The 24,919-nt window shown below is 42.9% G+C and overlaps 1 protein-coding gene across 11 annotated transcripts in view; it reads left to right on the top strand.

The window, feature by feature from the left end:
- The window catches only part of LOC128351998 (transmembrane protein 150A-like), a 69,354-nt gene that overhangs the window by 19,156 nt on the left and 25,279 nt on the right, over window positions 1-24,919 (top strand). For 7 of the 11 annotated variants that reach the window (XR_008320164.1, XM_053312123.1, XM_053312119.1 and 4 more), the window contains exons 2-3: window positions 12,636-12,683; window positions 22,615-22,686. Coding sequence is in view for 10 of the 11 variants with exons in the window: in XM_053312123.1 (XP_053168098.1) it covers window positions 12,636-12,683; window positions 22,615-22,686 (120 nt within the window). In the remaining variant the exon portion in view is untranslated. The other 4 variants (XM_053312128.1, XM_053312124.1, XM_053312125.1 and 1 more) reach the window with 4 other exon arrangements.

The raw sequence follows: 24,919 nt of genomic DNA, 5'->3' as shown, positions 1-24,919 counted from the left end.
TTATTTCTGTTTATTCTCCTCTTTCTATCATCTCATTCTTCTACACTTTTTGTTAAAGTATTAAATCCTGCCCCCCTCCGCCAATCTTCTGACACAGCCTATGGCTGCTAGACTAATCGTAAAACTCTGCAAATCTTGTTTGGGAAAACTCCCCTCCTCGGATGGCCACGCAGAGTGCCTCACTTGCTTGGGAGAGGTGCACAAGGTGGATCAGTGCAAATTCTGCCTGGCCTTTACTAGACAGGCTCGTAGAAACTGAGCCTCTAGAGTCTGTGCTCTCCTCTGGGAAAGTGCAATTACATTTTGCAAGACAAGTCCACCCACCCCAACATTAAAGAGCCTCTTACTAGCTCTTTAAACATGCAATGCACAGAGGAATTGGACTCTCTGATGCCCGACACATCTCAGGCGGCTTCACCAGCGCCAAAACAGGGCCTTACACTTCCTCCACCAAAAGAGCAACCACTCCACCGATTCAGAGAGCCACTTCATCAACATCAGGGCGTAGTCTAAAGCCCCAAAAGAAAACAAAATCTTCCTCAGACCCAGGGCAGGGGAGAAGAAGAAACCGTCCATCCCCCAAATCCAAAACTGGGATTGCGTGTTAGTTGGAAGAAGTCAAAACTCATCCCCACAATGTCCATAGAATTTATCAGGGCACTGCTAGACCCTCTGACCATGCTAGTGACCCTCTGACCATGCTAGTGACCCTCTGACCATTGCCACAACGCAGGGTTACCTACATAAGGGCAATGGCATGCCAGATTCTCTCTTCAGGAACTCAAACAGTACACTCCATATAGGCTTCGTGGCTTCCACAGTGGCCATCCTACCCCTGGCACGACTGTGGATGCGCCCACTGCAGGAATGGTTTCTTTTAAATAAGACTCCACCTCACACCTTTCGGGCTCACTCAAGATGGGCCATGGCAACTTCCACAGCCTTCCTCTGGGGTTCCACTTAATGCCATATGTAGGGCAGCGATGTGGAGTGGACCACTATCTTTTGTTCGCCACTATGCAATGGATTCCAGGTCTCAAGAGTCATTCACAGTTTGGAGCAGCAGTCCTGAGCACCGTGACAGTCCTATCATAGATGCCCGCTTCACTTGCCATCCAAGTGCATTGTAGCTCCCTAATCTCCTTCGTGTGAATGACAATCAGACCACTACAAAGAAAGTTAGGTTACTTACTTGTAACTGTAGTTTTTGTAGTGGTCCATTTTCCATTTACACAGCCCTCCCTGCTGTAGCGGTCGCCTTTAGAAGGTACTATTGTGGCAGTCAAAGACAGAGGGAATTAGGTGGGTAAGTGCTTCAAGTATGGCTATAAGAGGGCAAGGTTACTGCCAAAAATCTTATCTAAACTCTGGAAGTTTCTGAAATGTGATCTTTGCTGACATCCTTAGTGTTAATGAACAATGCACCGTTACAAGAACTACAATTACGAGTAAGTAACTTCTCTATTCACAAGAACTCTAATGTCTTTCTTTCTGCCTTTTAATAAAAGAGCAAATGTCTAGTCAGGGCCCTGCCAGAACTGACGTGGGAAACTTACTTCTCCCCTGGGAAGAGGTGGCAGTGGGGCCTTCTCTGTTTGTAGGGCTGCAATTAGTGTTGATGGTGCCCGATGGACACAGAGGGGAGGATGGGACAGGCCCCAGTGGCCAACCAAGGGTGGCTGCTCTGCGGGCTTGCAGCAAACGGCTGAGCACTGCCATGACAGCCCTGAGCCCTGAAGAACTGGAAGGAGGTGCTAGACTCCCAGATCCAGAAGTGGAAGTACCCACGGGGTCAGGACTTCTAGGAGTAGGGCTTCCATGCTAGGCCTGTTCAGGGCTATTTAGGGCATGGCAGGCCTGTGATGAAGGTGTCTCTCCCCAGAGTGGGGCAAGCTGAGATCTACTGGCAAGATGCTCAGTGCCTAGCTGGAGGAGGAAGACGGGTGACTCAATCCCCTTCCCAGCAGACTCTGAGGCCATAGGGGATCAAATAAAGCCCCACCATAGACTGTGAGGGTGAAGGGACCCAGGAGGCACTAACACTAATTATCATGGATTTGAACATGGAAACATTCAACAGCACAGTCTGACCCTCAATGCTGAGCAAGTTGTATACAACTTGTACTCTAGGGTTCCCCGCCCCCCGCCATTTTTATTAACCTGTTTGAAATCACTCTCTGGAATCCTGAGAGCCCAGATGCTTGGAATGCTAATAAGTTTTTTTAGTCCTCACAAAATGGCCTGGGCGTTGCTGCCTCTCATCCATGTGGTGTTGACTCTTGCTATAAAATTAGGAACAGTAGATGAGCATTTGAACTGTCTTAGCATTTTTGTTTCATACTTACTCGTCCACACCAAGCAGTGAGGCGTTCTGAAAGGACTCTGAAGAGGAGATAACTTTTAGAGCAAGGAAGTAAGTTCCAAACTCTGTTTCATTAGCCTGTGGCCAACCAGCCAAGGAACCTACAGGTTACCAGAAGTAGGTGTGCCTGCATTGCTTTGCTGCTTTCTCCAAACACTCTTCTAGCTTCTGAATATTCCCTAGTCTCCAATGGGAGTGGGGCAGGGGCTGGTGTAGGGAATATGGCCTGATCAGCAGCGCTAATACTCAAACAGCCAAGATGACTGCCTTGGGTAGCTGTCAAAGTGAAGTGCCTCTTTATGACCATTTGAGACTATAGTTCTTCATATTTCCAGTTAGTATTAATTAGTAGCGCTCCATTACCAATGCACTTTTGCTGTAGCGGGGGTAGATGTAGAAATCTTCTCTCCTGAGCTCTACAACAGGGTTATGGGCCCGGAGAACCCAGAGAAAGCAGACAAAAAGGCACAGTAAGTAAGTGGAAAGCCTGCTTGATTGTAAAGGAGTTCCAGAGAAATGGCAGGGAGGGTGTGGGGTTTTTTGCCATGGAGACTGTAGCACAGGGACAGGCAGCGATCCTGAGGCTGGATGGAGTTAATTTTGGAATGTGGTCATTGAGGTTGGAGTCAGGAATTGGGAAGCACCTGTAACAGGGACGTGCACAAACCTGTTTGGAGGCCCTTTTACGAGCCTCCGAACAGGTTCAAACATTGGGCAGTTTGGAAGGTTCGAAGGTGGGGGATAACTTTAAGGGCAGGGGAGGGTGCATTTAACCCCTTGGCCATGTTTCCCCCACTGGTGCTCGCTTAAAAACTGGTCAGGCGGGGCAGCAGCGTACCTCCCTGCCGCGCTCCGTCCCCTCCTTGGTCCGGATGTGACTGGAAGTAGTCTGTGTGCGTGTGACGTGCACACGTGTACTGGCTACTTCTGGTCATTGCAGGTCCAAGTTGCTGACGGGGTGACAGGGAGGTACTCTGCTGCCCCTCCAGACCAGTTTTTAAGTGAGGAGTGAGGGGAAGTGAGGGGAAATGCGGCAGGGGAGTGAGTGCACCCTCCCCCTCCCTTAAAGTTATCCTCCCCGCCTCAAGGAGGAGTTCGTGGGAAAGGATGAGTCCTGCCTATATTCAAGATTAAAACATGACAGATGGACTTACATTTTGACATATGTTGATGACTTGATTATCTGCTATGAAAATAAACAAAACAGTAAATAGATTGTGCACCTGAACAAAGAATGGAAAGGAAGCATTTCCTATTACCTTGGCATTCAAACAGAAAGAGAAGAGGGTGGAAAATACCTTCTCAATCAGAAACAGAAGATAAAGAATCTTCTAGAATGTCTGAAACTGACAGAATCCAGAAGGGGGTACATGGAAAAGGATGACCCCTGCCTATTTTCAAGATTCAAAAATGACAGATGGACTCACATTTTGATATATTTTGAGGACTTGATTATTTGCTGGACCGGTTTGAAGTTTGGCCGAACTGGTCCGCCAGACCCCAGACTGGTGCAGATTTGGACCACAGCTCTGACCACAGTCCGTGGTTAATTAGCAGTGCTCCCTTACCTGTGGACTTTCACTGTAGCTGGGGTAGATGTAGAAATCTCCCCTCCTAAGTTCTCTTACATTGTTACCATGTGTTCCCTTTATAGGAAACACTGTTCCTAGCTGTTGAATGAAGTATTCTTTGACCAATACACAGTTTCCACATAGATGAAGGGGAAACACTGGAAACATTTGCAGCTGTTCCACTTCTGAGGGACAGAATCTATCTTTCTAGCTTATGTGTGTGGGGCCTTTTGCACCCACATAGAGGACTGGAGGAGACATTCCCGTTGGATGTTAATGTTTGGGATCCTGAGTCTGGGTGCCTCCAGCAACATGCTCTTTCAACATTTGTCACAGTAAGTTAGCAATATGCTCTTTCAAGATCCAACCAGTCTGCTTATATTTGTTCCAGTGACTGTTTTGAGCAAAATAACCTTTCACCAAAGTTGATGTTTGTTGTTGCTGAATGACTCCAAGTTGGTGTACAATATACAAACAATAAAATATACTATAAAAACACAAAACAATTGAACAATGAACTTGGTCCAACAACTGGAGAGAAACACATGAGAGCAGCAGGCCTTTTAAGAGTTGAGGGTCCAAATCACCTCCTTCCTTGACCATGATTTCTCACTTCATGAGCCACACCCAACCTACTGTTGGGCAGGAGCTGTTCTCATCAGCTGCTGCCCTCACTTAGGGACAACTGCATGGTCTCCCTGAAAGTAGTGCCCATCGTCCCCTTTGCTGCAGCTCTGATCTCACCAGAGCGCTTTCCAGACTAGACCCTACAATGGGGTCAGGATGTATCTCAGAATTTTGGTTACACACTTCCTGCATCATGACACCGCAGTCTCTACGTGGACAGCCGGGTACCATCCACATTTCTAATGCCTTGTTGAGAATTTAATCGCTGCAATATAGAGCTAGAATATTGTATAGCCAGCATGAAAAAGTTGCTGTTTTTTCAGGTTGTTAGTTGCTGCGAGACTGCTCCCCCTGCTGTTTACGTTCCGAATGCGACTTGCTGGCATTTTGCTGCTGATGAGCAGCTAGGCTGGAAAGTGCTCAAGCCTGCTGCCAGGTTAATCTGGAGATCAGCCCCATGGAAACAGGCACATATCACCCAGTCATCTGTTACAGAGTCCTCCTTCCATCAAGAAGAAGAAGAAAGAGGGAAGGCCCTCGCCCTTTGGGGCCTCTGAAATATTCCCTACGGTTCCTGGAAGAGGCAGTAGCCACACTGTCGACAGTCTGTTCCACTGCTGGGCTCCTTTTTGTGATGGCAAATGTTCCTGAGGAGCAAACTAGAGCAGTCCTCACCAGGGCAGATTGTTTTGCCACCACCCCTGCTCTTCTGTCTCTTCACCACCCTTTGAGTAAACATTTTTTAAAGTAAGTTGCAGGGCAAGCTATTGCAACCAGCCCTAAAGGAGATGTTTACAATCACTACCTCACAGTTCTGATCTTCTCAGGGCAACTTTATTGTTCTTCTGGGGATGCCACAGGCCTCAAGCCAAGGGCTAAGTGGTATGAGCTGCAAGGCTTTTATATTGGTACCTGGAAGGATGGGGCAAAACAAACATCGCCAGCAAGATCCACCAGTTGTTCCTGTTATTTTTCAACCAGCCCTCTCCTGCCCTGCTCAGTGTCTAGAAAGCTGCAATACTTTTAAGGTGGTACCTAGAAGAGTGTTAAAAAGGTTTTAACCTTTAAAGCAGGTGTCCCCAAACTGCGGCCCTCCAGATGTTGCTGAACTACAACTCCCAGCATCCCTAGACACAATTTTTTGTGGCTGGGTATGCTGGGAGTTGTAGTTCAGTAACATCTGGAGGGCCGCAGTTTGGGGAAGCCTGCTTTAAAGCCTATACAGTCTGGAACCAGAGTACTTGTTGTTTTTGTTGCTCTGTAAAATGCCATGGATATTGATGGAATTAATAATAATAATAACAACAATAATAATAATAATAATTATTATAAAAACAATGAACAGTATCCTTGAGTATATAAACCGCCCTGAGCCACTTTGGAAAGGTGGTATATATTGAATGAATGAATGAATGAATGATAAATAAATAAATGATGCTGCACAGAGTTGAGCCAGGTACAGATACTCACTGTAGAGTTGAGGATTTATGTGCTGCTGAGAAAGCTGCTATTTTAAAAATTGCATTGGCAGCAAACTAACCAGAGCTGCATTGCCAGTTACATTGCCTGCTTTTCTTTACCGGAGGAGAAAGGGTGTGGCAGAAAATGAGTGCTATTTATAATGTGAGCTGGTGGTTTTAGTAGTAGGAGCAATCCCCAATTAGAGTTGCCCAGCTCTTGATTCCTAGTACTGAGTGCCCCAATAAAGATGATGAAACATTAATGGATGACAAAGAGAAGGCGAACTGCTCAACTCCATCTTCTCCCAAAAAGCAAAGTGTGTGCAACTCACAGATTAGCAGCATGAATAGTGGAGGCTCAGGACTGTAGGTCAAGATAGGAACTTCCTGACCAACTTCTTATCTGTGGACCGATGAATTGCATCCTATGATACTTAAAGAATTTGCTGATATATTCTCAGAACTTGAGAACCATCTTTGAAAAATCCTGAAGAATGAGCAAAGTGCCACAAGTCTGGAGATGGGTTACTGTTGTCCCAGTCTTCAAAAAGGGGAAGGAGGAGGATCTTGGAAATTATGGACTGGTCAATCAGACTTTGATATTAGGAAAGATATTAGAACAACTTATAAAGTAGAGTCTTGTCAAGAATAAATTCTGCCAGCCTAATTTTTCCTCCTTTTTTGATTGGGTTAGTAGTTTAGTGGATTGTGGGAATGCTGTGATTTCAGCAAAGCATTTGAAAAAGTTCCCTCTAACATTTTGCTTAGTAAATTGGTCAAATATAAGCTAGGTGATGATACTGTCAGAATTCAGATATATTCAGCCCTGTTGGAAAATTGTACTCAAAGTGGTAATCAGTGGCTCCTAATCAAATTTGAGGGAGGTTTTGAGTGGGGGGCCATAGGATTCTGTCCTGCTGGGTCTGGTACTCCTCAACATTTTAATGAATGACTTTGATGAAGGGGTGAAGGAAAGCTTCATGAAATTTGAAGATGACACAAAACTGGGAGGGATAGCTAACATCAGAAGGCAAGATTCAAAATGAAGATAGAATGGAAAACTAGGCTGAAACTAAGAAAATGAAACTAAGCAGAGACAAAAACAAAGTTCTACACTTCGGCAAAAAAATCAAACCACATTCATAGGTACAGAATGGGGAATACCTGGTTTGGCAATAATACATATGAAAATAATCTTGTGATTGCTGTTGATCACAAACTGAACATGGGTCAGCAGTGTGATTGCAGTTTCAAAAAAGGCTAATGCAATCTTAGGCTACGTTAACAGAACCATAGGTTCCAACTCACAAGAAGTAATAGTTCTACTTCCCCCCACCCCCAAGTCAGATCTCACCTGGAATACTTTGTTCAGTTTTGAGTACCACATTTTAAGAAGGTTGTGGATAAACAGAATGACTTCAGCGGAGGTTAGTGAAATAGTGAGGTGTCTGGAAAACAAGCCCTATGAGGAAAAGTTGATGCAAAAGGGTGTGTTTAGCCTGGGGAAATGATAGCATTCTTCAAATGCCTGAAGGGCTTTCACATAGAAGAGTGCAAAGGCTTGTTCGCCTGCCTCAGAGGTCAGGACTAGATTGAACAGGCCTAATTTACAGGAGAGTAGAACCGGGAAATGACTTGACTAGCAAGCCAGAGGTTGCCAGTTCAAATCCCCACTGGTATGTTTCCCAGACTATGGGAAATACCTATATCGGGCAGCAGCGTTACAGGAAGATGCTGAGAGGCATCATCTCATACTGTGCGGGAGGAGACAATGGTAGACCCCTCCTGTATTCTACCAAAGACAACCACAGGGCTCTGTGGTCGCCAGGAGTCGACACTGATTCGATGGCACACTTTACCTTTACTAGATTTTGATTGAACGTTAACAGGAATTCAGTAATCCAAAAACCTTCTGTTTAAAATAAGTAAAGATGCTTTACATTTTCACTCATGCTCTAAGAGGAATGGATATTGCAAGTGAAGGTGCCCATCTTAGCTTCCACGCCATATAAGCTGTAAAGACTTTGTACAGTCTGGTATATGATGATGACTTTAGAAATGAGGCTCCATGCAGTCTACTTTGCCTTGATCAAGAGATTCATCAGGCAGAAATTTATCAGGGGCATTTCTAGGAAGTGATTAGGGAAACTGCACCTGTTAAATGTCTGCCTGGATGCATCCCTTCCCAGCCCAATGTCCAATGGAAAGGCCAAGGCAAAGTGTGGGTGCATGGAGCCTAATTTCTAAAGCCATCATCATATACCAGACTTTAAAAAGTCTTTACAGTTTATATGGTGCAGAAGTTAAGATGGGCACCTTAACTTGCAATTTCCATTCTTTCTAGAGTGGAAATGTAAAGCATCTGAACTCTCATCTTAAACTGAAGGTTTTTGAAATCCTTAATATCCAGCTGTTTTAAAAAGGGAAATGTGATTAGACACTATGGGGAAGAGCTTACCCAAACCACAAGACAGAACTTCCTGATGTTGAACCAAAAACTTTGTAAAACCTTCAACTACGATAAAGTCACACTACCCACCCCGCCTGAAAAAATACAATTAAATGAAATTAGTGGGTTCAGTAACAGCGACAGCGTGATTATACAGCAATGAATAGGGACACAACAAGAAGCAGGTAATTTGTGTTCACTTTAAATCTGTACTTCATTTTTTCTTTTTCTTAAAAAAAAAACAAAACCCACACAAATAACAATCATCATTACAAATAACAGATGCATTAATAACTGTGTCCAAAACGGCAGATTCTCTTCCCAGAAATTTTCCATAAACCTCAAAATTCTTCTGCTTGACTTAATTTCCTTCAGGATGTTGTTATCGGCAAAATAGAGGTAGGCCTTAAGCCAATCTGACTGAAATAGTGGGACTTAACCCCCTGAATTTCACCTTTTTACCATATACAGTGACTCGTACTTGGCTTTATGAGCCCCCTAGAGAACTAAAGCCCCCCCCATTCCTGAAACCCCAGTTCTGCTAAGGGATGGAAACCTATAGGAACCCGTATGGCTTCTTCTTTTTCTCCGTCCTTCACTCAGGACAGGCAGGCCCTGAGCACCCCCCCGCCCCCCGCACACTTCTCCAGGGCCTGCTCTCTGGCTGTGTAGAGCTCTGAGGAGCTGACATGAGTTCTTCTGGCCTTGGCTTCTCTTCCTCTTTTAATAATGTTGTGGCATGGTTTAATGATACCTATCAGTGTCTCTCTTTCCCTTCTGTCTAGAAAGTAGTATATTTTAAACGGATATTTTAGTATATTTTAAAAGCATCCTGTGGGATGCTTTGGTTAATGTCAGATTCTTTGAGAACAATCTGCGTGCTGGCTGGGGTGCTGGTGGGTCTACCTCACAGAATTTTTACATTGTTTTCCACTCACATTTTTAAAAGGGCCTTCCTATTATTCTCCTCTCCTGCAAGACCGTTTTTCAAGGATTGTTGAATAGTTCCTCCATTATATGGAAGCAAGTCCCACTGAGTTTAATGGAGTTTACTTCCTCCTAGGTGTGCAAACAGAATTGCAGGTTCAGTTATCAAAATGCTGAAAATAAAATAATAATAAATTGATAAAATATAATTAATAGAAAGGACCTGAAAGTGAATTTGCTGGAAAGGATCTTAAAGTGAATTTGAAGGGATTTGAAGCTGGGACCTTCTGCATGCAAAGCAGATGTTCTACCACCGAGCTACAATCCTTAACATGAGAACAGCCCTGCTGAATCAGGCCCATGGCCTATCTAGTCCAGCATCCTGTTTCACACAGTGGCCCACCAGATGCCTCTGGGGAGTCCACAGGCAAGAGGTGAGGGCATTCCTTCTCTCCTGCTGTTGCTCCCCTGCAATTGGTATGCTAAGATGAAACTGAAATAATATTATATACTACTTTTCAACAAAAAAGTTCTCAAAGCAGTTTATGTAGAAAAAAAGAAGAAAAATGTTGAATCATTTGCTTTAAATATAGGTTCTGCTAGTCTCTTTCCCCCCAGTGTATTAGCTTTTGGACTCCTCTTCTATTGATTTGATTTTTGACAGTCAGAAAATGTCCACTTTTAAATATAAAAATATTTAAAAGTGTGTAACAAATGTGTGTGGAATTGGGCCTTGCCACAGCTTTTTCTTCCAGAGATTTATTTCACAGATTTACTAGCCAGCAAATTGAACACTGATTCAATAGTCTATCTTACTTTTTGCTCCAAGATTCAGGGAGGTTGTTTGGCTTTTTAAATATAAGCATAGCATAGGGACATTTTGTTCCCCCTTTTAAAATACAGAATCAACTTTAAAAACATTGGAAAAACTGTTTTGGGAAGAAACAAAGTGTTGGGTTAGTGATGACACTTGTTTACAGCTAGCTGTATGTACACAACTGGTTTCTCTTGAGTCTGATTTGGAAGAGAAGGTGGCATGTCTAAACAGAATGTGGTGAGGGTGCCTCCACAGCAGGCTCACTGCTCAAATTATGTACATCTATGCACCCTAAGTAGTGATGGCAAATTGGTTGTGAATTTAAGTATGTAATGTTTACTGTTGGATGATGTCATGAGGCCATGGGATTGTTGACATTTGGGCATGGATGGACATTCCCTAAACATTCTGCAGGTTGATAGGCCAATTACTATTCAGTTAAATGCCTGTGGGGTTCCATGACTAAAACATTGCCAAGCCAATAGACATTTGTTTGGGTTGATTCCAAACAGTTAATTGGCATTGATTCCAAATGCAATTGGGTTGCCCGGGGTTTGTTGCATTGCCACTACTAAAAGTCCTCAGACTTCAGATTTCTGCTTTGGCTGGTGCATCTCATATCTGACAGTTTGCTGAGGCCTGATTTGTACATGCAAAGAGCTACATTACTACTTGAAATACAACTGTATGGAGGTGACTCTTTGTGGCAGAATGTTGGTGTAAAGCAGCCTTTGCGATTGCGTGTGGGTAGTGGTTTTGGTGGAGGAAGTTATTTTGGTGAGGCTGAATTTGCCAGACCAGCACAGAAAGACTTTTCATGTGGTTCCACACAGTTGTGTATCGGTTGGCAACCATGCTGCTCTTTGCACATATAAATTCACCCCTGATTTGTATCCAAGGTATAGGATAAGGCTTAACTGCACCCTGATGGTTCTGCTTCCGTTTTTGAAAGGGTTGTTCACACAACACTTTTAGCTCAAAGGGATAGTTTTGAGGATTTGAGAGGAGAGGCATTTTCTGTTATTTAGCACAGATGTCGCAGAAAAACTTCACTTACTTCTGGTGAAAAACCAGAAAAACCTCCCAGAAAAACTTCATTCACTCGCAGCTTCTGGGCAGCCCACTCACAAATGCAGCCTGAGAATGGGAGACTGCTTTATTTCCTCAAGATACCTGAGGGATGCAGGGAGGGGTAGATGTTCCCATGAGATGGCTCTCAGAGAGGACAAGAAGAATAGACAGTACAGTAAGATGGAAAGTGTCCTAGAATGGACAAGGGGGTAGTGGGAGCTAAGGGAGAAAGCACTTTTAATCATAGTGCTTTTCAGTCTTCTTTGTATGAGGACCAGAGTAATTCTGCATGACCCCTTTGATTAGGGCTGTTGATCTTGGTTTTTCCCCTGAGTGAATAGCAGTCATTGAGTGGGTGTGGGGGAGTGACCTTGGATTAGGACTCTGGCAGAAGAACCACAGGTTTAAAGCTCCCCCCCCCCACCAGCCAACAATGCAGTCCTGATCTGGATTTCCCCCTTCCCCAAACTGAGCTGCTATTTACTGGAGGCGGGGGTAGGAGGGGAGACCCATCAGCCCTAATAAGAGGCTTGAAATAACATTGTGAGGTATATATGGTTCAAAAGAAAAAGAACAGCTGCTGGGACTGGTATATCTAATGGAAACTCCCATTGCAATTTGGTGAGATCTTTTGCAAGGGAAGATCATACATGTGCATGAAAAAAACAGACTTTAAAATACAGCAAAACTAAAATACATTGTATTTCTTTAAAATGCATAGCAAATCAAAGTAACGGGGAGAACAACTCCCCGAGTAAAGACTCACTGTTGCCTGTGTACACAATGAGAATATTGGAGAGAGAGAAACCTGAAGCACATTGGTAATTCCTTAACAGAAGTTACCAACACATTCCAATGATTTTTTCCCCAGGATAGGACTAGGTTTCATTAGATTCTATGAAGGGGGAATTGTGATCTCCAAAAAGGGGTGGTAGGGAGTCAAGGTTGCTACAAACTCAGACACGAAAGAGAAACTAAAAAGATCAGCTGACAGAACTGGTATCTTGGAGAACTGGTTGCTGTCAGAAACCTTTATATGTGGATTCAATTAAAATTTAGAGACAGCAGACTGAAACGGTGTATGTCTCCACCTACTTACCTGCTTTATAGATAGGCAACTGAGGCTAAGAGAAGTGATTTTCTGAAGGCTGCACTTTGAATCATGGCTCAAAAAGAATTTGTACCAAGGTCTCCCAGACCCAATCTCAACATTGTATCTACTGTACACTGTTGATGTAGGCTTGAGCATGCAGGGTGGATTCTAAAAAGCAGAGAATTAGAAGACAAATGTTGGGTATTGAGTGAAGTAGATGGTTAAGAATAACCACATTTGTCTTTTTATTCCCTACAGATATGCCATGGCACTCTCCAACAATCACATCTGCCCAGTCCACAACTGGTAAGTGTTTTTTTCTGTGTTGCTATTGGTGGCTGAGTGTGTGTTGGTTTTCCTGAGCAGTGAGTGAACGTCTTCTTGCAGCTTAGCTGAGTTGCCTGGACCCCTCTCCTAACCAGCACTGGGTAGAAGGCCTTGATCTGGCATTAAAACACAGCAGGAAATGTGTTTAGACCCTGTGCTTCCATAGTCTTTTTCAAAGTAGAGTTGAGCTACCTAGATGAGTCATGTTGCTGTCTAGCCAAAGCACTAACCATGTAAACTTCAAGGCTTGAAAGTTTGCAGTTATCCTTATTACATTGTGGTTCATGCAGTCTGCACAGAATCATTCTCCTTTCAGAAGTATACCTTGTTTTTAAAAACCTATTATTTAAAAAGAGCAAGTTGGTAGCCTTCATGTTTGTTAAGAAAAATGTAGGTGTGTCTTGGCAATTTCAAAAGGCTGAAACACTAGAGGAATCAAAGGTTGGATAGGAATTCCTCTTCCCCTCCAATATAACCAATGTCCTCAGCAGGATATGGCAGGCAAACAGAAAAGGGATAGGTTTTCAATAGAGCAAGCAGGGGCGTAGCAAGGTTGGAGTGGGCCCAGAGACAAGATTTTAAAATGGGCCCCCCTTCACTGAAGCTCAGCTCATGAAGTAAAGAAATCTTAAATGAGGCTGAATAGTGGTAATAAAAAGCATATATAAAAAATAAATAAAATCTCCTATGTGCCACAATAGAACATCATCCTAAATTATTTTTTTAAGCTTTTGTAAATTGTGGACGATGCAAGTCATTTAATAGTACTAGAGAAAGACATGCTGTTCTGGTAGCTCCAGGTCTTAACACTCACATCAGTTTTGGAGGATGAATACAACTGAAGGAAGCCCAGGCGGGTGCGTGGCTGGGGGAGTCAGTCATGTGACTTGCCTCTGGGGGCCCCCCAAGTCAGTGGTCCCCCAGACAACTGTCTCCCCTTGCCCTATTATAGTTACGCCCCTGAGAGCAAGTAGCTACTAAACAGAAACGCAACATGGGCTGTCCATGAAGTTTGTCACGGTTGGGGAAAAATGTTTTGAATCTTTCCCTTTTGTCACCCTAATACAGACCTCCCCTCACGTAAAAGTATGTCTCTCAGTTATGACACTCCAGTGTTTATCTGAATGTGTATAATATATAGCTCCATGTATTACATGAAGAGAATGTCTCTCTTCTGGCACAGTTCACAGAAAATAAATAACAAATATTTTCCGCTATCTGAACTCCCCTTTTGAAACACCTAACTTCTTACCATTTTATAGTATCATCTTTTTCTAGAGATGAACTTATGTGTCAATCAGTGGACAATTTGGGCAGAGTGGGAGAGGAGCCACAGATATGAGGGTCATCTAAGTGGGACATTCAGTTGCATGGAATGTTTTCCTGAAGGTTATTTTTTTAACCTAAAGCTGTGTCAGAAAGCTGCAGTTTAGAACAGAGATTCATGTAGAGAGAAGGGGACGTATTGCTCTTTTCTTGCAGGCCATATTTTCTTATCAAAAGCACCCTCTTTTTAATCTATTTTTTTGCCCCACACAAGACAAAGACACAGGTACACATACCATGCCAGTCTGGCGTCTTCCTGTTTCAAGGGTTCCTGGAGATTTCTGCTGCATTTGCCACCTCCGTGGCCTTCTGTGTGCAGTGTTTCTTGTTTTGGGGCCAGAGTGGGTGTGTATTTGCAGAGGGATATTTGAGGGGATGCAAAGAGACACAGAAAACCATCCAGAGAGGAGGAAAACAGAAGTGGAGATGGAACAGGGCAGACAAATCATCCTGAATCATTTGGGAAAGTGTGTGGAAGTCCAGAGAATGCAAGGAAATGTTTCTTCACACAGAGCAGCAATGATCTACATTATTCTTATTTCTATCCTGCCCTTCCTCCAGTGAGCTCAGGGCAGCATACATAGTTCACTCCCCTTTATTTTATCTATGCAATAACCCTGTGAGGTAGATTAGGTTGAGAGAGAGAGTGAATGGCCCAAGGTTATCCACTGAGTTTCAGGGCTGGGTGGGGGATATGAACGAGGTCTCCCTGGGCCTAGTCCAACACTGTAACTACTATACTGTACTGACTTTTAAATTAATGTTCCAGAGAAACGCACACATGAGTATGGTATTGCATTTCATCTAATATCCTGCTACCCCCATTTTGCAAATGGTCAAAGTTTGGGTTCTCTCCCACCTCACTTGCTGTGTGATGTATTTTATTAATATAGGGATCCTCTCATGAGGTAATATGAGGCAAGTGCCTCTGATGGCAGATTTTGGGTGCCATCACGGATAGCAGAGAGAGAGAGAGAGATCTGACTGCTTTTGTGCTTTCATGCAGCTCCTGCTCATTTCATCAGAACTTGTACAGCTCTTCCTCGTAGTTTTGGCCCCATCTTCATTACTGAAGTGTGGGGCAGGAGGGGACTGCTATTTGGATTTGTTGCTTTGGGCACAGGGGCATAGCAAGGTTGGAGTGGGCCCAGAGATGAGATTTTAAAATGGGCCCCCTCCTCAAAGTCCAGGGCCTCCGCATACCCCAGGCCCCCAAGGATTTACGTCTGATATTTCAAAATAAGTATGCTGCCTGGAAATACATTTCACTGAATACACACACACACACTTCACAATATATAGTGATATACATTGAATACTATATATTTGTGCTACTTTTAATGCCTAGAACACACTAGAAACACTAATTATTAAAATGGGCCCCTTGCTGCAGATTAGCAAAGGATACTTTCAACCATGCAGTGTGAGCCTATGTATGTTTTCTCAGAATTCTGAACAAATTCAGTAAAGTTTGATTCCAGGAGGTTTTTCACATGGGGCTTTTAAAGCCCTTTAACACACATCTCCTCTGGAATGGAAGTGCTGCGTTCACATGTTGGCCATATTTACCCTGAAGTCCCTGTGAGTTATTGGGGAGCAGTTCACATGCAATTCAGGTTTTTCACTTCTTGTTAGAGTGTAGTCTGATTTATTTCCTGAGTTAAAAAAAATGCACTATTTTGCATTGGTTCTTTGGGACAACTTCAGTTTCGCAGTAAAGCCTCCCAGTAAACTTGCTGTAAAGCCTGCTGTGTGTAAAAGTCCCAGGTAAGTGTGTTGGAGAATTGCAGCCTCAGGCAGCAAATCTAACCACATTTAGCTGGAAGTACATTTCATTGAAACCTAGCAAGGAAAGCATGTCTACTTAAAAATAAACTCCATTGCATTCAACTGTCTGAGATCCTTCCCTGGTAAGTGTATATAGGATTGCACATGCTCACCGATGTAAACCAAACATATTTGTGCTCTCAGTGTATTTTGCTCCCTGTAGGAGACCAGTAAGTCTCACTGAAGCAAGGAAGATAGGTGGGGAGAAATAGAGAAAAGAGCAAGAATTAGCACCATTCCTCAGGAGAAAAAGAGCATAGGGGAGAGAATGAGGAATCTGCCTCTTCTTGGTAAAATTTTAAGATAGATGAGACATGCCGAGGCTCAAGGAGCTCCTCAAGCTATGCCCTAGGCTGTCCTAAAAGTCATTCTCCATGCTTCCCAATGTGGAAGTAGGGCTGTTGTGGTCTCTCACTGTTCTGAGATAAAAACCACTCTCTGCAGGTGCTCAGAAGCAGGGTCGTCCCTAGTGGGGTGTTGGACTGGGGGGCAAATCAGCATGTGCAGGGCCTCCTTAACATTTCATATCATTACAGAACCATGCTGACTGATGACATACAGGGTAAATAGTGTGAGTGAGGTTTTTGGACATGTCCAACCAGCTTGGCATTTCTAAAGAAAAATAAAATAAAATAAAAGCACAACACATGCGTCACAGTTCTCACTCAGACCTTCTGGGTTGCAAAACAACTTGAACATAAGTGCATTTATATATGAATGAATGAATAAATAAATATAAATATAATATTGTTTGTTCCAGAAGTTTTTGTAATTATCTGCCATGAAACAAGCCACTTATAGGACTTTTTAGATAGTTAAAAAAAAGTCAGCAAATTTTCCAATCTGTTTCAAATTAAATATTCAGAGACTTCTCAGTCTCTCCTCCCCACCCCATATCAAAGCCCTACGACAAGCAGAACCCTATATATGGGGCGGGGTGGGTAACCACAAAAAGGAATTCACATTCTACCTACATTATTGGCAGAGGCTGGGCGGGCTGGGCAGAGGGTCTGCAGAGAACTGTGGTGGGTAAGGGCAGCCAGCACTGGCCACTCTGCCTGCCTGCCTCCTTCCTTCCTGCCTGTAGAGCTTCAGGCTTCAGTGAGGCCTATGCATAGGCCTCTCTGGAAGCCCCACCCACCCACCGATCAGCTGAGAGGCAGAGAGAAAAGGAACTCTAGCAGCTTGCAGGCTGTTTAGATTGATGGCCAGGAAAAGCAGGACAAGGGTGACTGGCTGAGGGGCCTTAGGGAGTCATGTGGCATGTCCCTGGGGGGGCCCTGGAGGCAGCGGGCCATGAGACAACTGTCTCCCCTTGCCCAATTATACTTATGCCCCTGTTTGGGCACCAACATGTTTTGGGCTGACCTTATTTGTCAGTGACCCCAGATTGCCTTCTAGGTGTGATCATCCCTCCAGTCTTTCAAACTAAGCTGGATTTCCTGTGTGGGAATTGTATAATCAGTTTCCAGAAGGTTGCGTTGATTATACAGGAGTTGTAGCCAAAGATAGTGATAGGGGGGTTAGCAGTAGCAGGGGTGATTACAGTGAGCACAAGGAAGGAAGAACCTTTTCATAGTCTTATATACAAAGCTCATGAGAACATTCAGAGCATAAAGGTTCCACCTCGACCCCCTAGAAAACTTTTGCAGATGCAGACTCCACATTTACAATGTTAGTTCCCCAACATTGAAAGCCAAAAATATATGGCTTTTCTATTCAGTCATCACCCCCACCCCTACTTTGCCTTGCAATAAAAAAAGTATGCATACATATTTCCCAAAATTCCTCTTTGGACTGCGCTTGTTCATAAGGGTTGTTGGGGATATCACCTTTGCCCAATAGTCAAACCACAATGCTTTGTCATTGGTGTTGGGAATTCTGTCTGGTAAGAGATACCCTTTTATTACAGCAGAGTGCACTGAGGCACAACACAGCGGAGTCTGCCTAGGCATGCGTGTCTGCTAAGAGCCAAAAGAAACTTGGAGCCAGTTCATAGTTTCAAATCAATATAAGGAGTCTTTATTAGTGAACTCCATTCTAGATAGGAAAGTAGAGAGATAGGATCTCTAATCTAGCTAGCTAGCTGGATGCAGAGGGATGGTTTCTGCATCTCTGCACACATGGTGCAGGGAGAGAGGAGCATGTGTGTTGCAAGGGAGAAGGAAGAGGAAGAGGAAGTGGCAGGCAGGTAGGCAGGCAGTCCCTGAGAGTAGCAATCTACATACCAAAGGGATAGTGTCAGAGCAGTAGAGAAGGGATGACCAGTGTCTTGACCCCTCTAGCCCTCTGACTCACTAGTCTGTCCCCCTCTGTCACTGAGGCATGAGCCAGCGCAGAGTCCTTCACTTCCAACAATTGGTAAGATGCCATTTTAATTCCTCAGATAACATCTGTACTTCTATTGCAACTGCCATGTGGAATATAGTTGTCTGTGATGGGCACGTGACAGTGGGTGAGGGATAATAAACAAGAGTTGAATCCAAATAAGATGAAGATACTAACCGTCTGAGATAGGACGGGATGGAGTGCAGTGATCCATAGAGTGACTGAGAGTTGGACATGACTGAACGGATAGAGCAGGGCTGCTCAACTTTGGCCCTCCTGCAGATGTTGGCCTACAACTCCCATAATCCCTGGCTATTGGCCACTGTGGCTGGGGATTATGGGAGTTAGAGTCCAAAAACAGCTGGAGGGCCAAAGTTGAGCAGGCCTGGGATAGAGAGACTAACTGTGGCGAGTCGGGACTCAAGAGATGGTTTAGATCTGCCTGTTCTGGATGGGGCTATCTTCCCACGGAAAGAACAAGTACACAGCTTGGGAGTGTTCCTGGATCCAAAACGCTCTCTGATTTCTCAGACTGAGGCAGTGGCAGGAGAGCTTTTTTATTGGCTGATATGTCAGCTATGCCCATTTCTGGCTGTAAACGACCTTAAAACAGTGGTATATATGCTGGTAACCTCCAGACTTGACTACTGTAATGCATTCTACATGGGGTTGCCTTTGTATGTAGTCTGGAAACTACAACTGGTACAGATTAGGGTAGCCAGATTGGTTTCTGGGACAACCCAAAGAGACTATATAACACTGATCTTAAAAGAACTGCACTGGCTGCTGCTATGTTTCTGAGCAAAATACAAAGTGCTGGTTATTACCTATAAAGTAATAGCTTGGGGTTTTTCCCCCTAAGAGAATGCTTTCTTTGTCATGAACCCTGCCCTGCTGCCTATTAAGATCATCTGGGGAGCTCCGGTTATAGTTGCCACAGTTGCCATTGGCTGGTTGGGTGGTGACTCCGAAGGACATTCTATATGGCTGCCCCAGGGCTTTGGAATGCAAAATGTCAAAATCAGAGCTTCTTCATCTCTGGCTGCTTTTAAAAAGACTCTTAAGACACAACTGTTCTCTCAGGCTTTCAATTTAGAAAATAAATAAAACTCTTTTAATTGTATCCTGTTTTAATTTTAATTGTAAAACTGTTTTAATTTCTTATTTTATTTTTTCTGTTTTTCTGTTTGTTGTATTTTAAAATCATGTACACCTCCTAGAGATGTATATGTTAGGTAGTCTTCAAATATAATAGATAAATAAATGCCATCAAGGCTGCTGGGACATACTAAAAGAAATCACAGGGATTGCCCATGGAAATGCATTCCAAAGGTCTATAGAAATGCATTGCATTTCAGAACAATCAGTCAAATGCATAAAACCCAGGATGACTAAGTTGGTTACACATTGGGGTTTTTTTAAGGGATTGCCCACAAATGGTCATACAAAACATAGCCTTAGATTTAAAAGCATATTATTAGGAACTAACCAGTGTATTTTGAAAGGGCTTGTCATTCAGAATGACCATACCAGTGTGTGTACTGAGATGAGTTGGATCCTGTGCCCTGCCCTTCTTGGCTCAGAATAAAGCTGTAAACATAATAAAGCTTTCTTGTTAGTGGCATTTAGCTACCTGCTGAGTTTTGTTTGCACATGTTTAAATATACACACTGCTGTCCCAAGGCTGCCTCCTCTGTTTTACTATAGGGGAATCGATTTCACTGGAGACTTCTGCTTTTGCTCCTGTGGCTTTTGAGGAGTCAAAATGTCCCAATGGCAAATGCCAGCAAAGCAACCTCCACTCCATTTTGTAATCCTGTTTGTTTATTTTAGTTCTAGGAAAACTGTGTTCTTGTCCCCAGTGCTGAAGCACTCATCCAGCCTCATTGTACATATTAACAAAGAAAGCGAAACCCTTCCTGTGTTGCCTTGCTCATTCCCATCCCACAGTAAGCTTATATTGGACTGTCTTCCCCATATATACAGGTGAAACTCGGAAAATTAGAATATTGTGCAAAAGTCTATTAATTTCAGTAATGCAAATTAAAAGGTGAAACTGATATATGATAGATGCATTACATGCAAAGCGAGATAAGTCAAGTCTTAATTTGTTATAATTGTGATGATCATGGCGTACAGCTCATGAAAACCCCAAATCCACAATCCCAGAAAATTAGAATATTACATGGAACCAAGAAGACAAGGATTGTAGAATAGAACAATATCACACCTCTGAAAAGTATACAGTGTACTTTGCTTGATTGGCCAGCAAACTCGCCTGACCTGACCCCATAGAGAATCTATGGGGCATTGCCAAGAGAAGGATGAGAGACATGAGACCAAACAATGCAGAAGAGCTGAAGGCCGCTATTGAAGCATCCTGGTCTTCCATAACACCTCATCAGTGCCACAGGCTGATAGCATCCATGCCACGCTGCATTGAGGCAGTAACTGCTGCAAAAGGGGCCCAAACCAAGTACTGAATACATATGCATGCTTATACTTTTCAGAGGTCCAATATTGTTCTGTTCTACAATCCTTGTCTTCTTGGTTCCATGTAATATTCTAATTTTCTGGGATTGTGGATTTGGGGTTTTCACGAGCTGTACGCCATGATCATCACAATTATAACAAATTAAGGCTTGACTTATCTCACTTTGCATGTAATGCGTCTGTCTCATATATCAGTTTCACCTTTTAATTTGCATTACTGAAATTAATGGACTTTTGCACGATATTCTAATTTTCCGAGTTTCACCTGTACATCTGGTAGGCACCTGTTTTGTTTTTGTTTTTTGAGAAAATTCTTCTTTTTAAAATAAAATGATGAAGTAGTATAGAGGTTTCTGTAGTGAAGGCTGAGATTAGCTCCCTTTGGACTGAACATGATTGTGCTCCAGTTTTCATAGTGCTCAGCAAAAGTTTCCTGCAATTTTTCAATTTAGCCAAGGGAGAAATTATTGCAGAGGAGTTACAGGATGAGGCTAAGAAAAGGCAGCATTTGCTTCCCAGAAGTTTTTTCTCAAACAGTTCAGCCAAGAAAGGGACTGTATTTAGTTTGATTCTGCTTTTCCAGCTGGCAAATTTCTGATTAAATGTGGAAGATAAAATACAAATAGGTATACATTTCGTTTCATGTAAAATAATTCATTCTGCTGTAAACTGAAAGAATCCACTATATGTTCCCAGTTGCCTCTGTAGCACAAACAGAAAAATGATGATGTTGAATTGAGCCAAGAACTCTGTGGTTTGGGGGCAGTGGGAGGGCAGGAGAGAGAGTGGAAAGGTGGGCGGGTGGGGAAGGAGGTTGCCTGTGTGTATACTTTGCCTTCACATAACTCCAGGACGTAAACAAAATGGAACTTTGGGAGGAGTGAGAATGGTGCCAGATGTTTACTGTCTAGTTTTTTTTGGGTGGGGGGCAGGGAGTGTTGAGTGCTTGCAATCTTTAACCTCTCCATTTTTTAGCTGATTCAAACTGAAACACTCCCAGCAGCATCTGTCTCTTGCTATACTTCTTCAGATGACTCTGCTTCTCATATAGAATTAGCCAAGTGCTTTTAATCTGTGTTACTCTAGGTCTGTTTCATAGTCACTTGCATTGCCCACATTTCATGTTTGCCAGGATCTGTCAATACCAAATTGCTCTGCTTCAGTGGAGCAACAGGCAGCTGTAGCCACAGCAGGTGTGTATACTTGGTGATGAGTGACAAAACCCTCAATTCTGTGCCACAGAATCCTAAATTTTGCAACTAGAACGGTTTAACAATATTTGCACAACTACGTCTCCATTAACTGTGCATAATTTTGTCTTCGAAACAATTACTGGCATCCAGACGAAGTTACTCAATAGTACTATTCAGAAGTTATTCTAAAGTACCACTTAATTTCAGTAGGACTTCCATCAAGTAATTTTGTCTGGATGTCAGCCAATGTTTCTTTTTCTTTCCTTTTGTTTTTCCAAGGGCTGGCTGATATCTTTCTGGTGATCTGTGCAATCACACAATCTGCTCACCTTCCCCACTGCAGGCATCCTTGGTACACACAGGTACATGTCTGCAGCTGTCAGAAGGGGGCTCACTCCGCCCTTGAGGCATACCCAGTCAGAGGGATGTCCCCCTTAAGGGGGAGCAGCATGGGTGCTTGCTCTTTAGATCTGGAAGGTTCCAAGGAGCAGGTGCAGGATTATCCATGTGTTTGAATGCACAGATAAAGAACGTTAGTTACAGCAAGCCTGTTTATTTTTCAAACAATTTTCAGCCCTTCTAGATAAAGTCTAAAATCTATTGCATTGTTTAGAGGTGCAAAGGTTTCATGTAACACACATTTGTATAACTTTCTATGCTTGTACCTACTTATGCTGGTCTAAGACCATAATAAAGATGATTGATTAACACACATTCCTTTTCACCCCACTTCTCTGTTACAGGATTTATAACCAATCCTGTGAACTAGATAGCCCCATGTTCTGCTGCACATTGGATCATGTTCCTCTTGTCAGGTAATGAATGCTGATCTTTGATTCTTGGGAAAGGATGGTGGGTGATGCTTGGAACTGAGAAGCAACTTGTAGACCTCTGTAGTGGTGTACAAGAATTATTTTTAAATTAACTTAATTTGTTTAGTTATTCATTCATTAAAACCACATTTGTTTTCATTGTTATTTCATACAAATATAAATAATTAGGCACTAGGAAATGGGAAAGGATGGGAAATCCAGCGTAGAATTTATTGAAAATATTTAAAGAAATGGTGACTGATTGGGAACTGTTTCTACACAAAGCCAAAGAACAAACAGAATAACCTGAAAACACCGAGTCTCCAAGGAGAAATAACTAACATAGGCAAAAAAAACCAAGCTATCTCTTATAGACCTTGACAAGTTCCTCCCCTTGATACTGTGACTGGAGAATTATGTGTGGGAAAAGGACCTATCAGATTGTTGAACACTTTTGCTAAACTATGTCTTAGTTGAAGACTGGGCAGTTGACCAGATCAGTCTTCCTTTCTCTGTTCTTTCGCTATTACCACCATCTCATTCTCACCTATGCCAGCAGCTAGGGAAAAACCAATAACTTCAATGGAGTAATGGAATGATGACATTCCATTGTACAATTGCAATTGATCAGAAGCTGACCTAAGGTAACCTAAGTCAATTCAGTCATATTACCTACTTGGTGATATGACCCTCTGACTCCTTGTAATCTCCTATCCTAGGTCTTCAGGGATAAATTAAACTTGTCATCTGACATATTTTTCTAGCTGGACAAGTTGCATAAGAGATCAGTCTATAAAAGAAGGAATGTATCCATTGTCTAAGCCAGCCTGACAATGGCAAGATTGCTGAGAGCTGAAATAACAATACCAAGGGACAACACCCACCCCCCAGCAGCAGCTGTCTAGAAGTAATTTGCATTCCCATTTTGTTTTACCTTGCAACTTGCTTATGCTGCTGCTCCTGCGTTTTCTGCGTTTGATTCACTCTGAGTTTGAAGTATTATGTAGTTAAGGGGTGAGGAACAAAGGTGATATTTGCAAATAAGGAGGCATCTTCTATGGACATGCTATCCCACAGAATATTATAATTCTTCCCATGTACCTTGAAAAGATTTGGGTTTGAGGTGAGTACCTCTGGCATTGTCCAAGAAGTTAAGGTCAGGTAAATAAGAGGCCAGAGTGGAGCTTGCTTGCTCCTTGGAAGAGCTGGCGTTGGAGTTCCATAGTTCAGAAGAGAGCAACCAGAATCTCACTCATGCCAGACTGAGGAGTGGCAGGACTCTGCTAGATTAAGGTGACTGAAAGGCAGGGCTGCACAACTCAAATGCCCTGGTGGGCCAAAACCAACCATGACTCCACCCACTAGTTGTGTTTTGCTTGGATATTATGTTGCCTAAGCATCTCTTGGCTCTGGCTAAGAAGAAATTTAATTAGCAGTCATCCTAGGCTTTTGTCTGCAGAAACAGCCCAGGCATAAATCTAAACAGAACATGCAAAAGTCTATGCTATCTCTTTTAAGTAGGTAATATGACTGAATTGACTTTGGTTACCTAGAGAGCTTTAAAAAATCCAGCTCTTAATTTAATTAAAAGAAAGCGAAAGGTGGTGTGTGTGAGTTTGTTTTTGCTATTTCTTCTTTCTGTTGTCTACATTTGCTGTGTCATAACCAAAGCATTTGATTACTTATGTAAGAAGAACTAATGCATATATGTGACTTTTACTTGGACTTTGTTCTGCCTGACAACCAACTATCTCTACTCCAGAGGAAATGTAATTGTCAGATATGCCAGCTCTTGTCTGCAAAAACTACTAAGGCTGGAACCTAACATTAAGAGACGTGCAAATTTTCGGACTAATCTAGTAATCTGTGGTTCTTGAATTACTTATGTCTCAAATTTGAACTCTTTTGATAGTATAGAATTGCCTTATCCATTTTCTGGTATACTTGGAGTCCTCTGTTTTGAAGGGAAGCATGTGAAAATATTCTATTTTAAGTCCTCTGCCCTCCTCCTCCCCAAGAAATCACAGAGTTTTGGAATGTGTGTGTGCCAGTTTTTAAAAGTAATATGAAAGTATACAAAGAATTTTAATTTCTCAGCTTAATGATTTGTGAAGCCTTCAGATCCAACACCCTTAGTGGGCCTCCTTAACCTGTGAAAGGCAGGGTATGGAAACCGAGGATATACCCACCAACTGCTGACAATAAGGCTGTTCTCACGAACAGCCTAACCCAGGCT

Source organism: Hemicordylus capensis, chromosome 3, assembly GCF_027244095.1.
Source record: "Hemicordylus capensis ecotype Gifberg chromosome 3, rHemCap1.1.pri, whole genome shotgun sequence".
NCBI classification, from domain to species: domain Eukaryota; kingdom Metazoa; phylum Chordata; class Lepidosauria; order Squamata; family Cordylidae; genus Hemicordylus; species Hemicordylus capensis.
The sequence above is the reverse complement of the archived record's forward strand: the minus strand, read 5'-3'. Positions and strand labels throughout refer to the sequence as shown.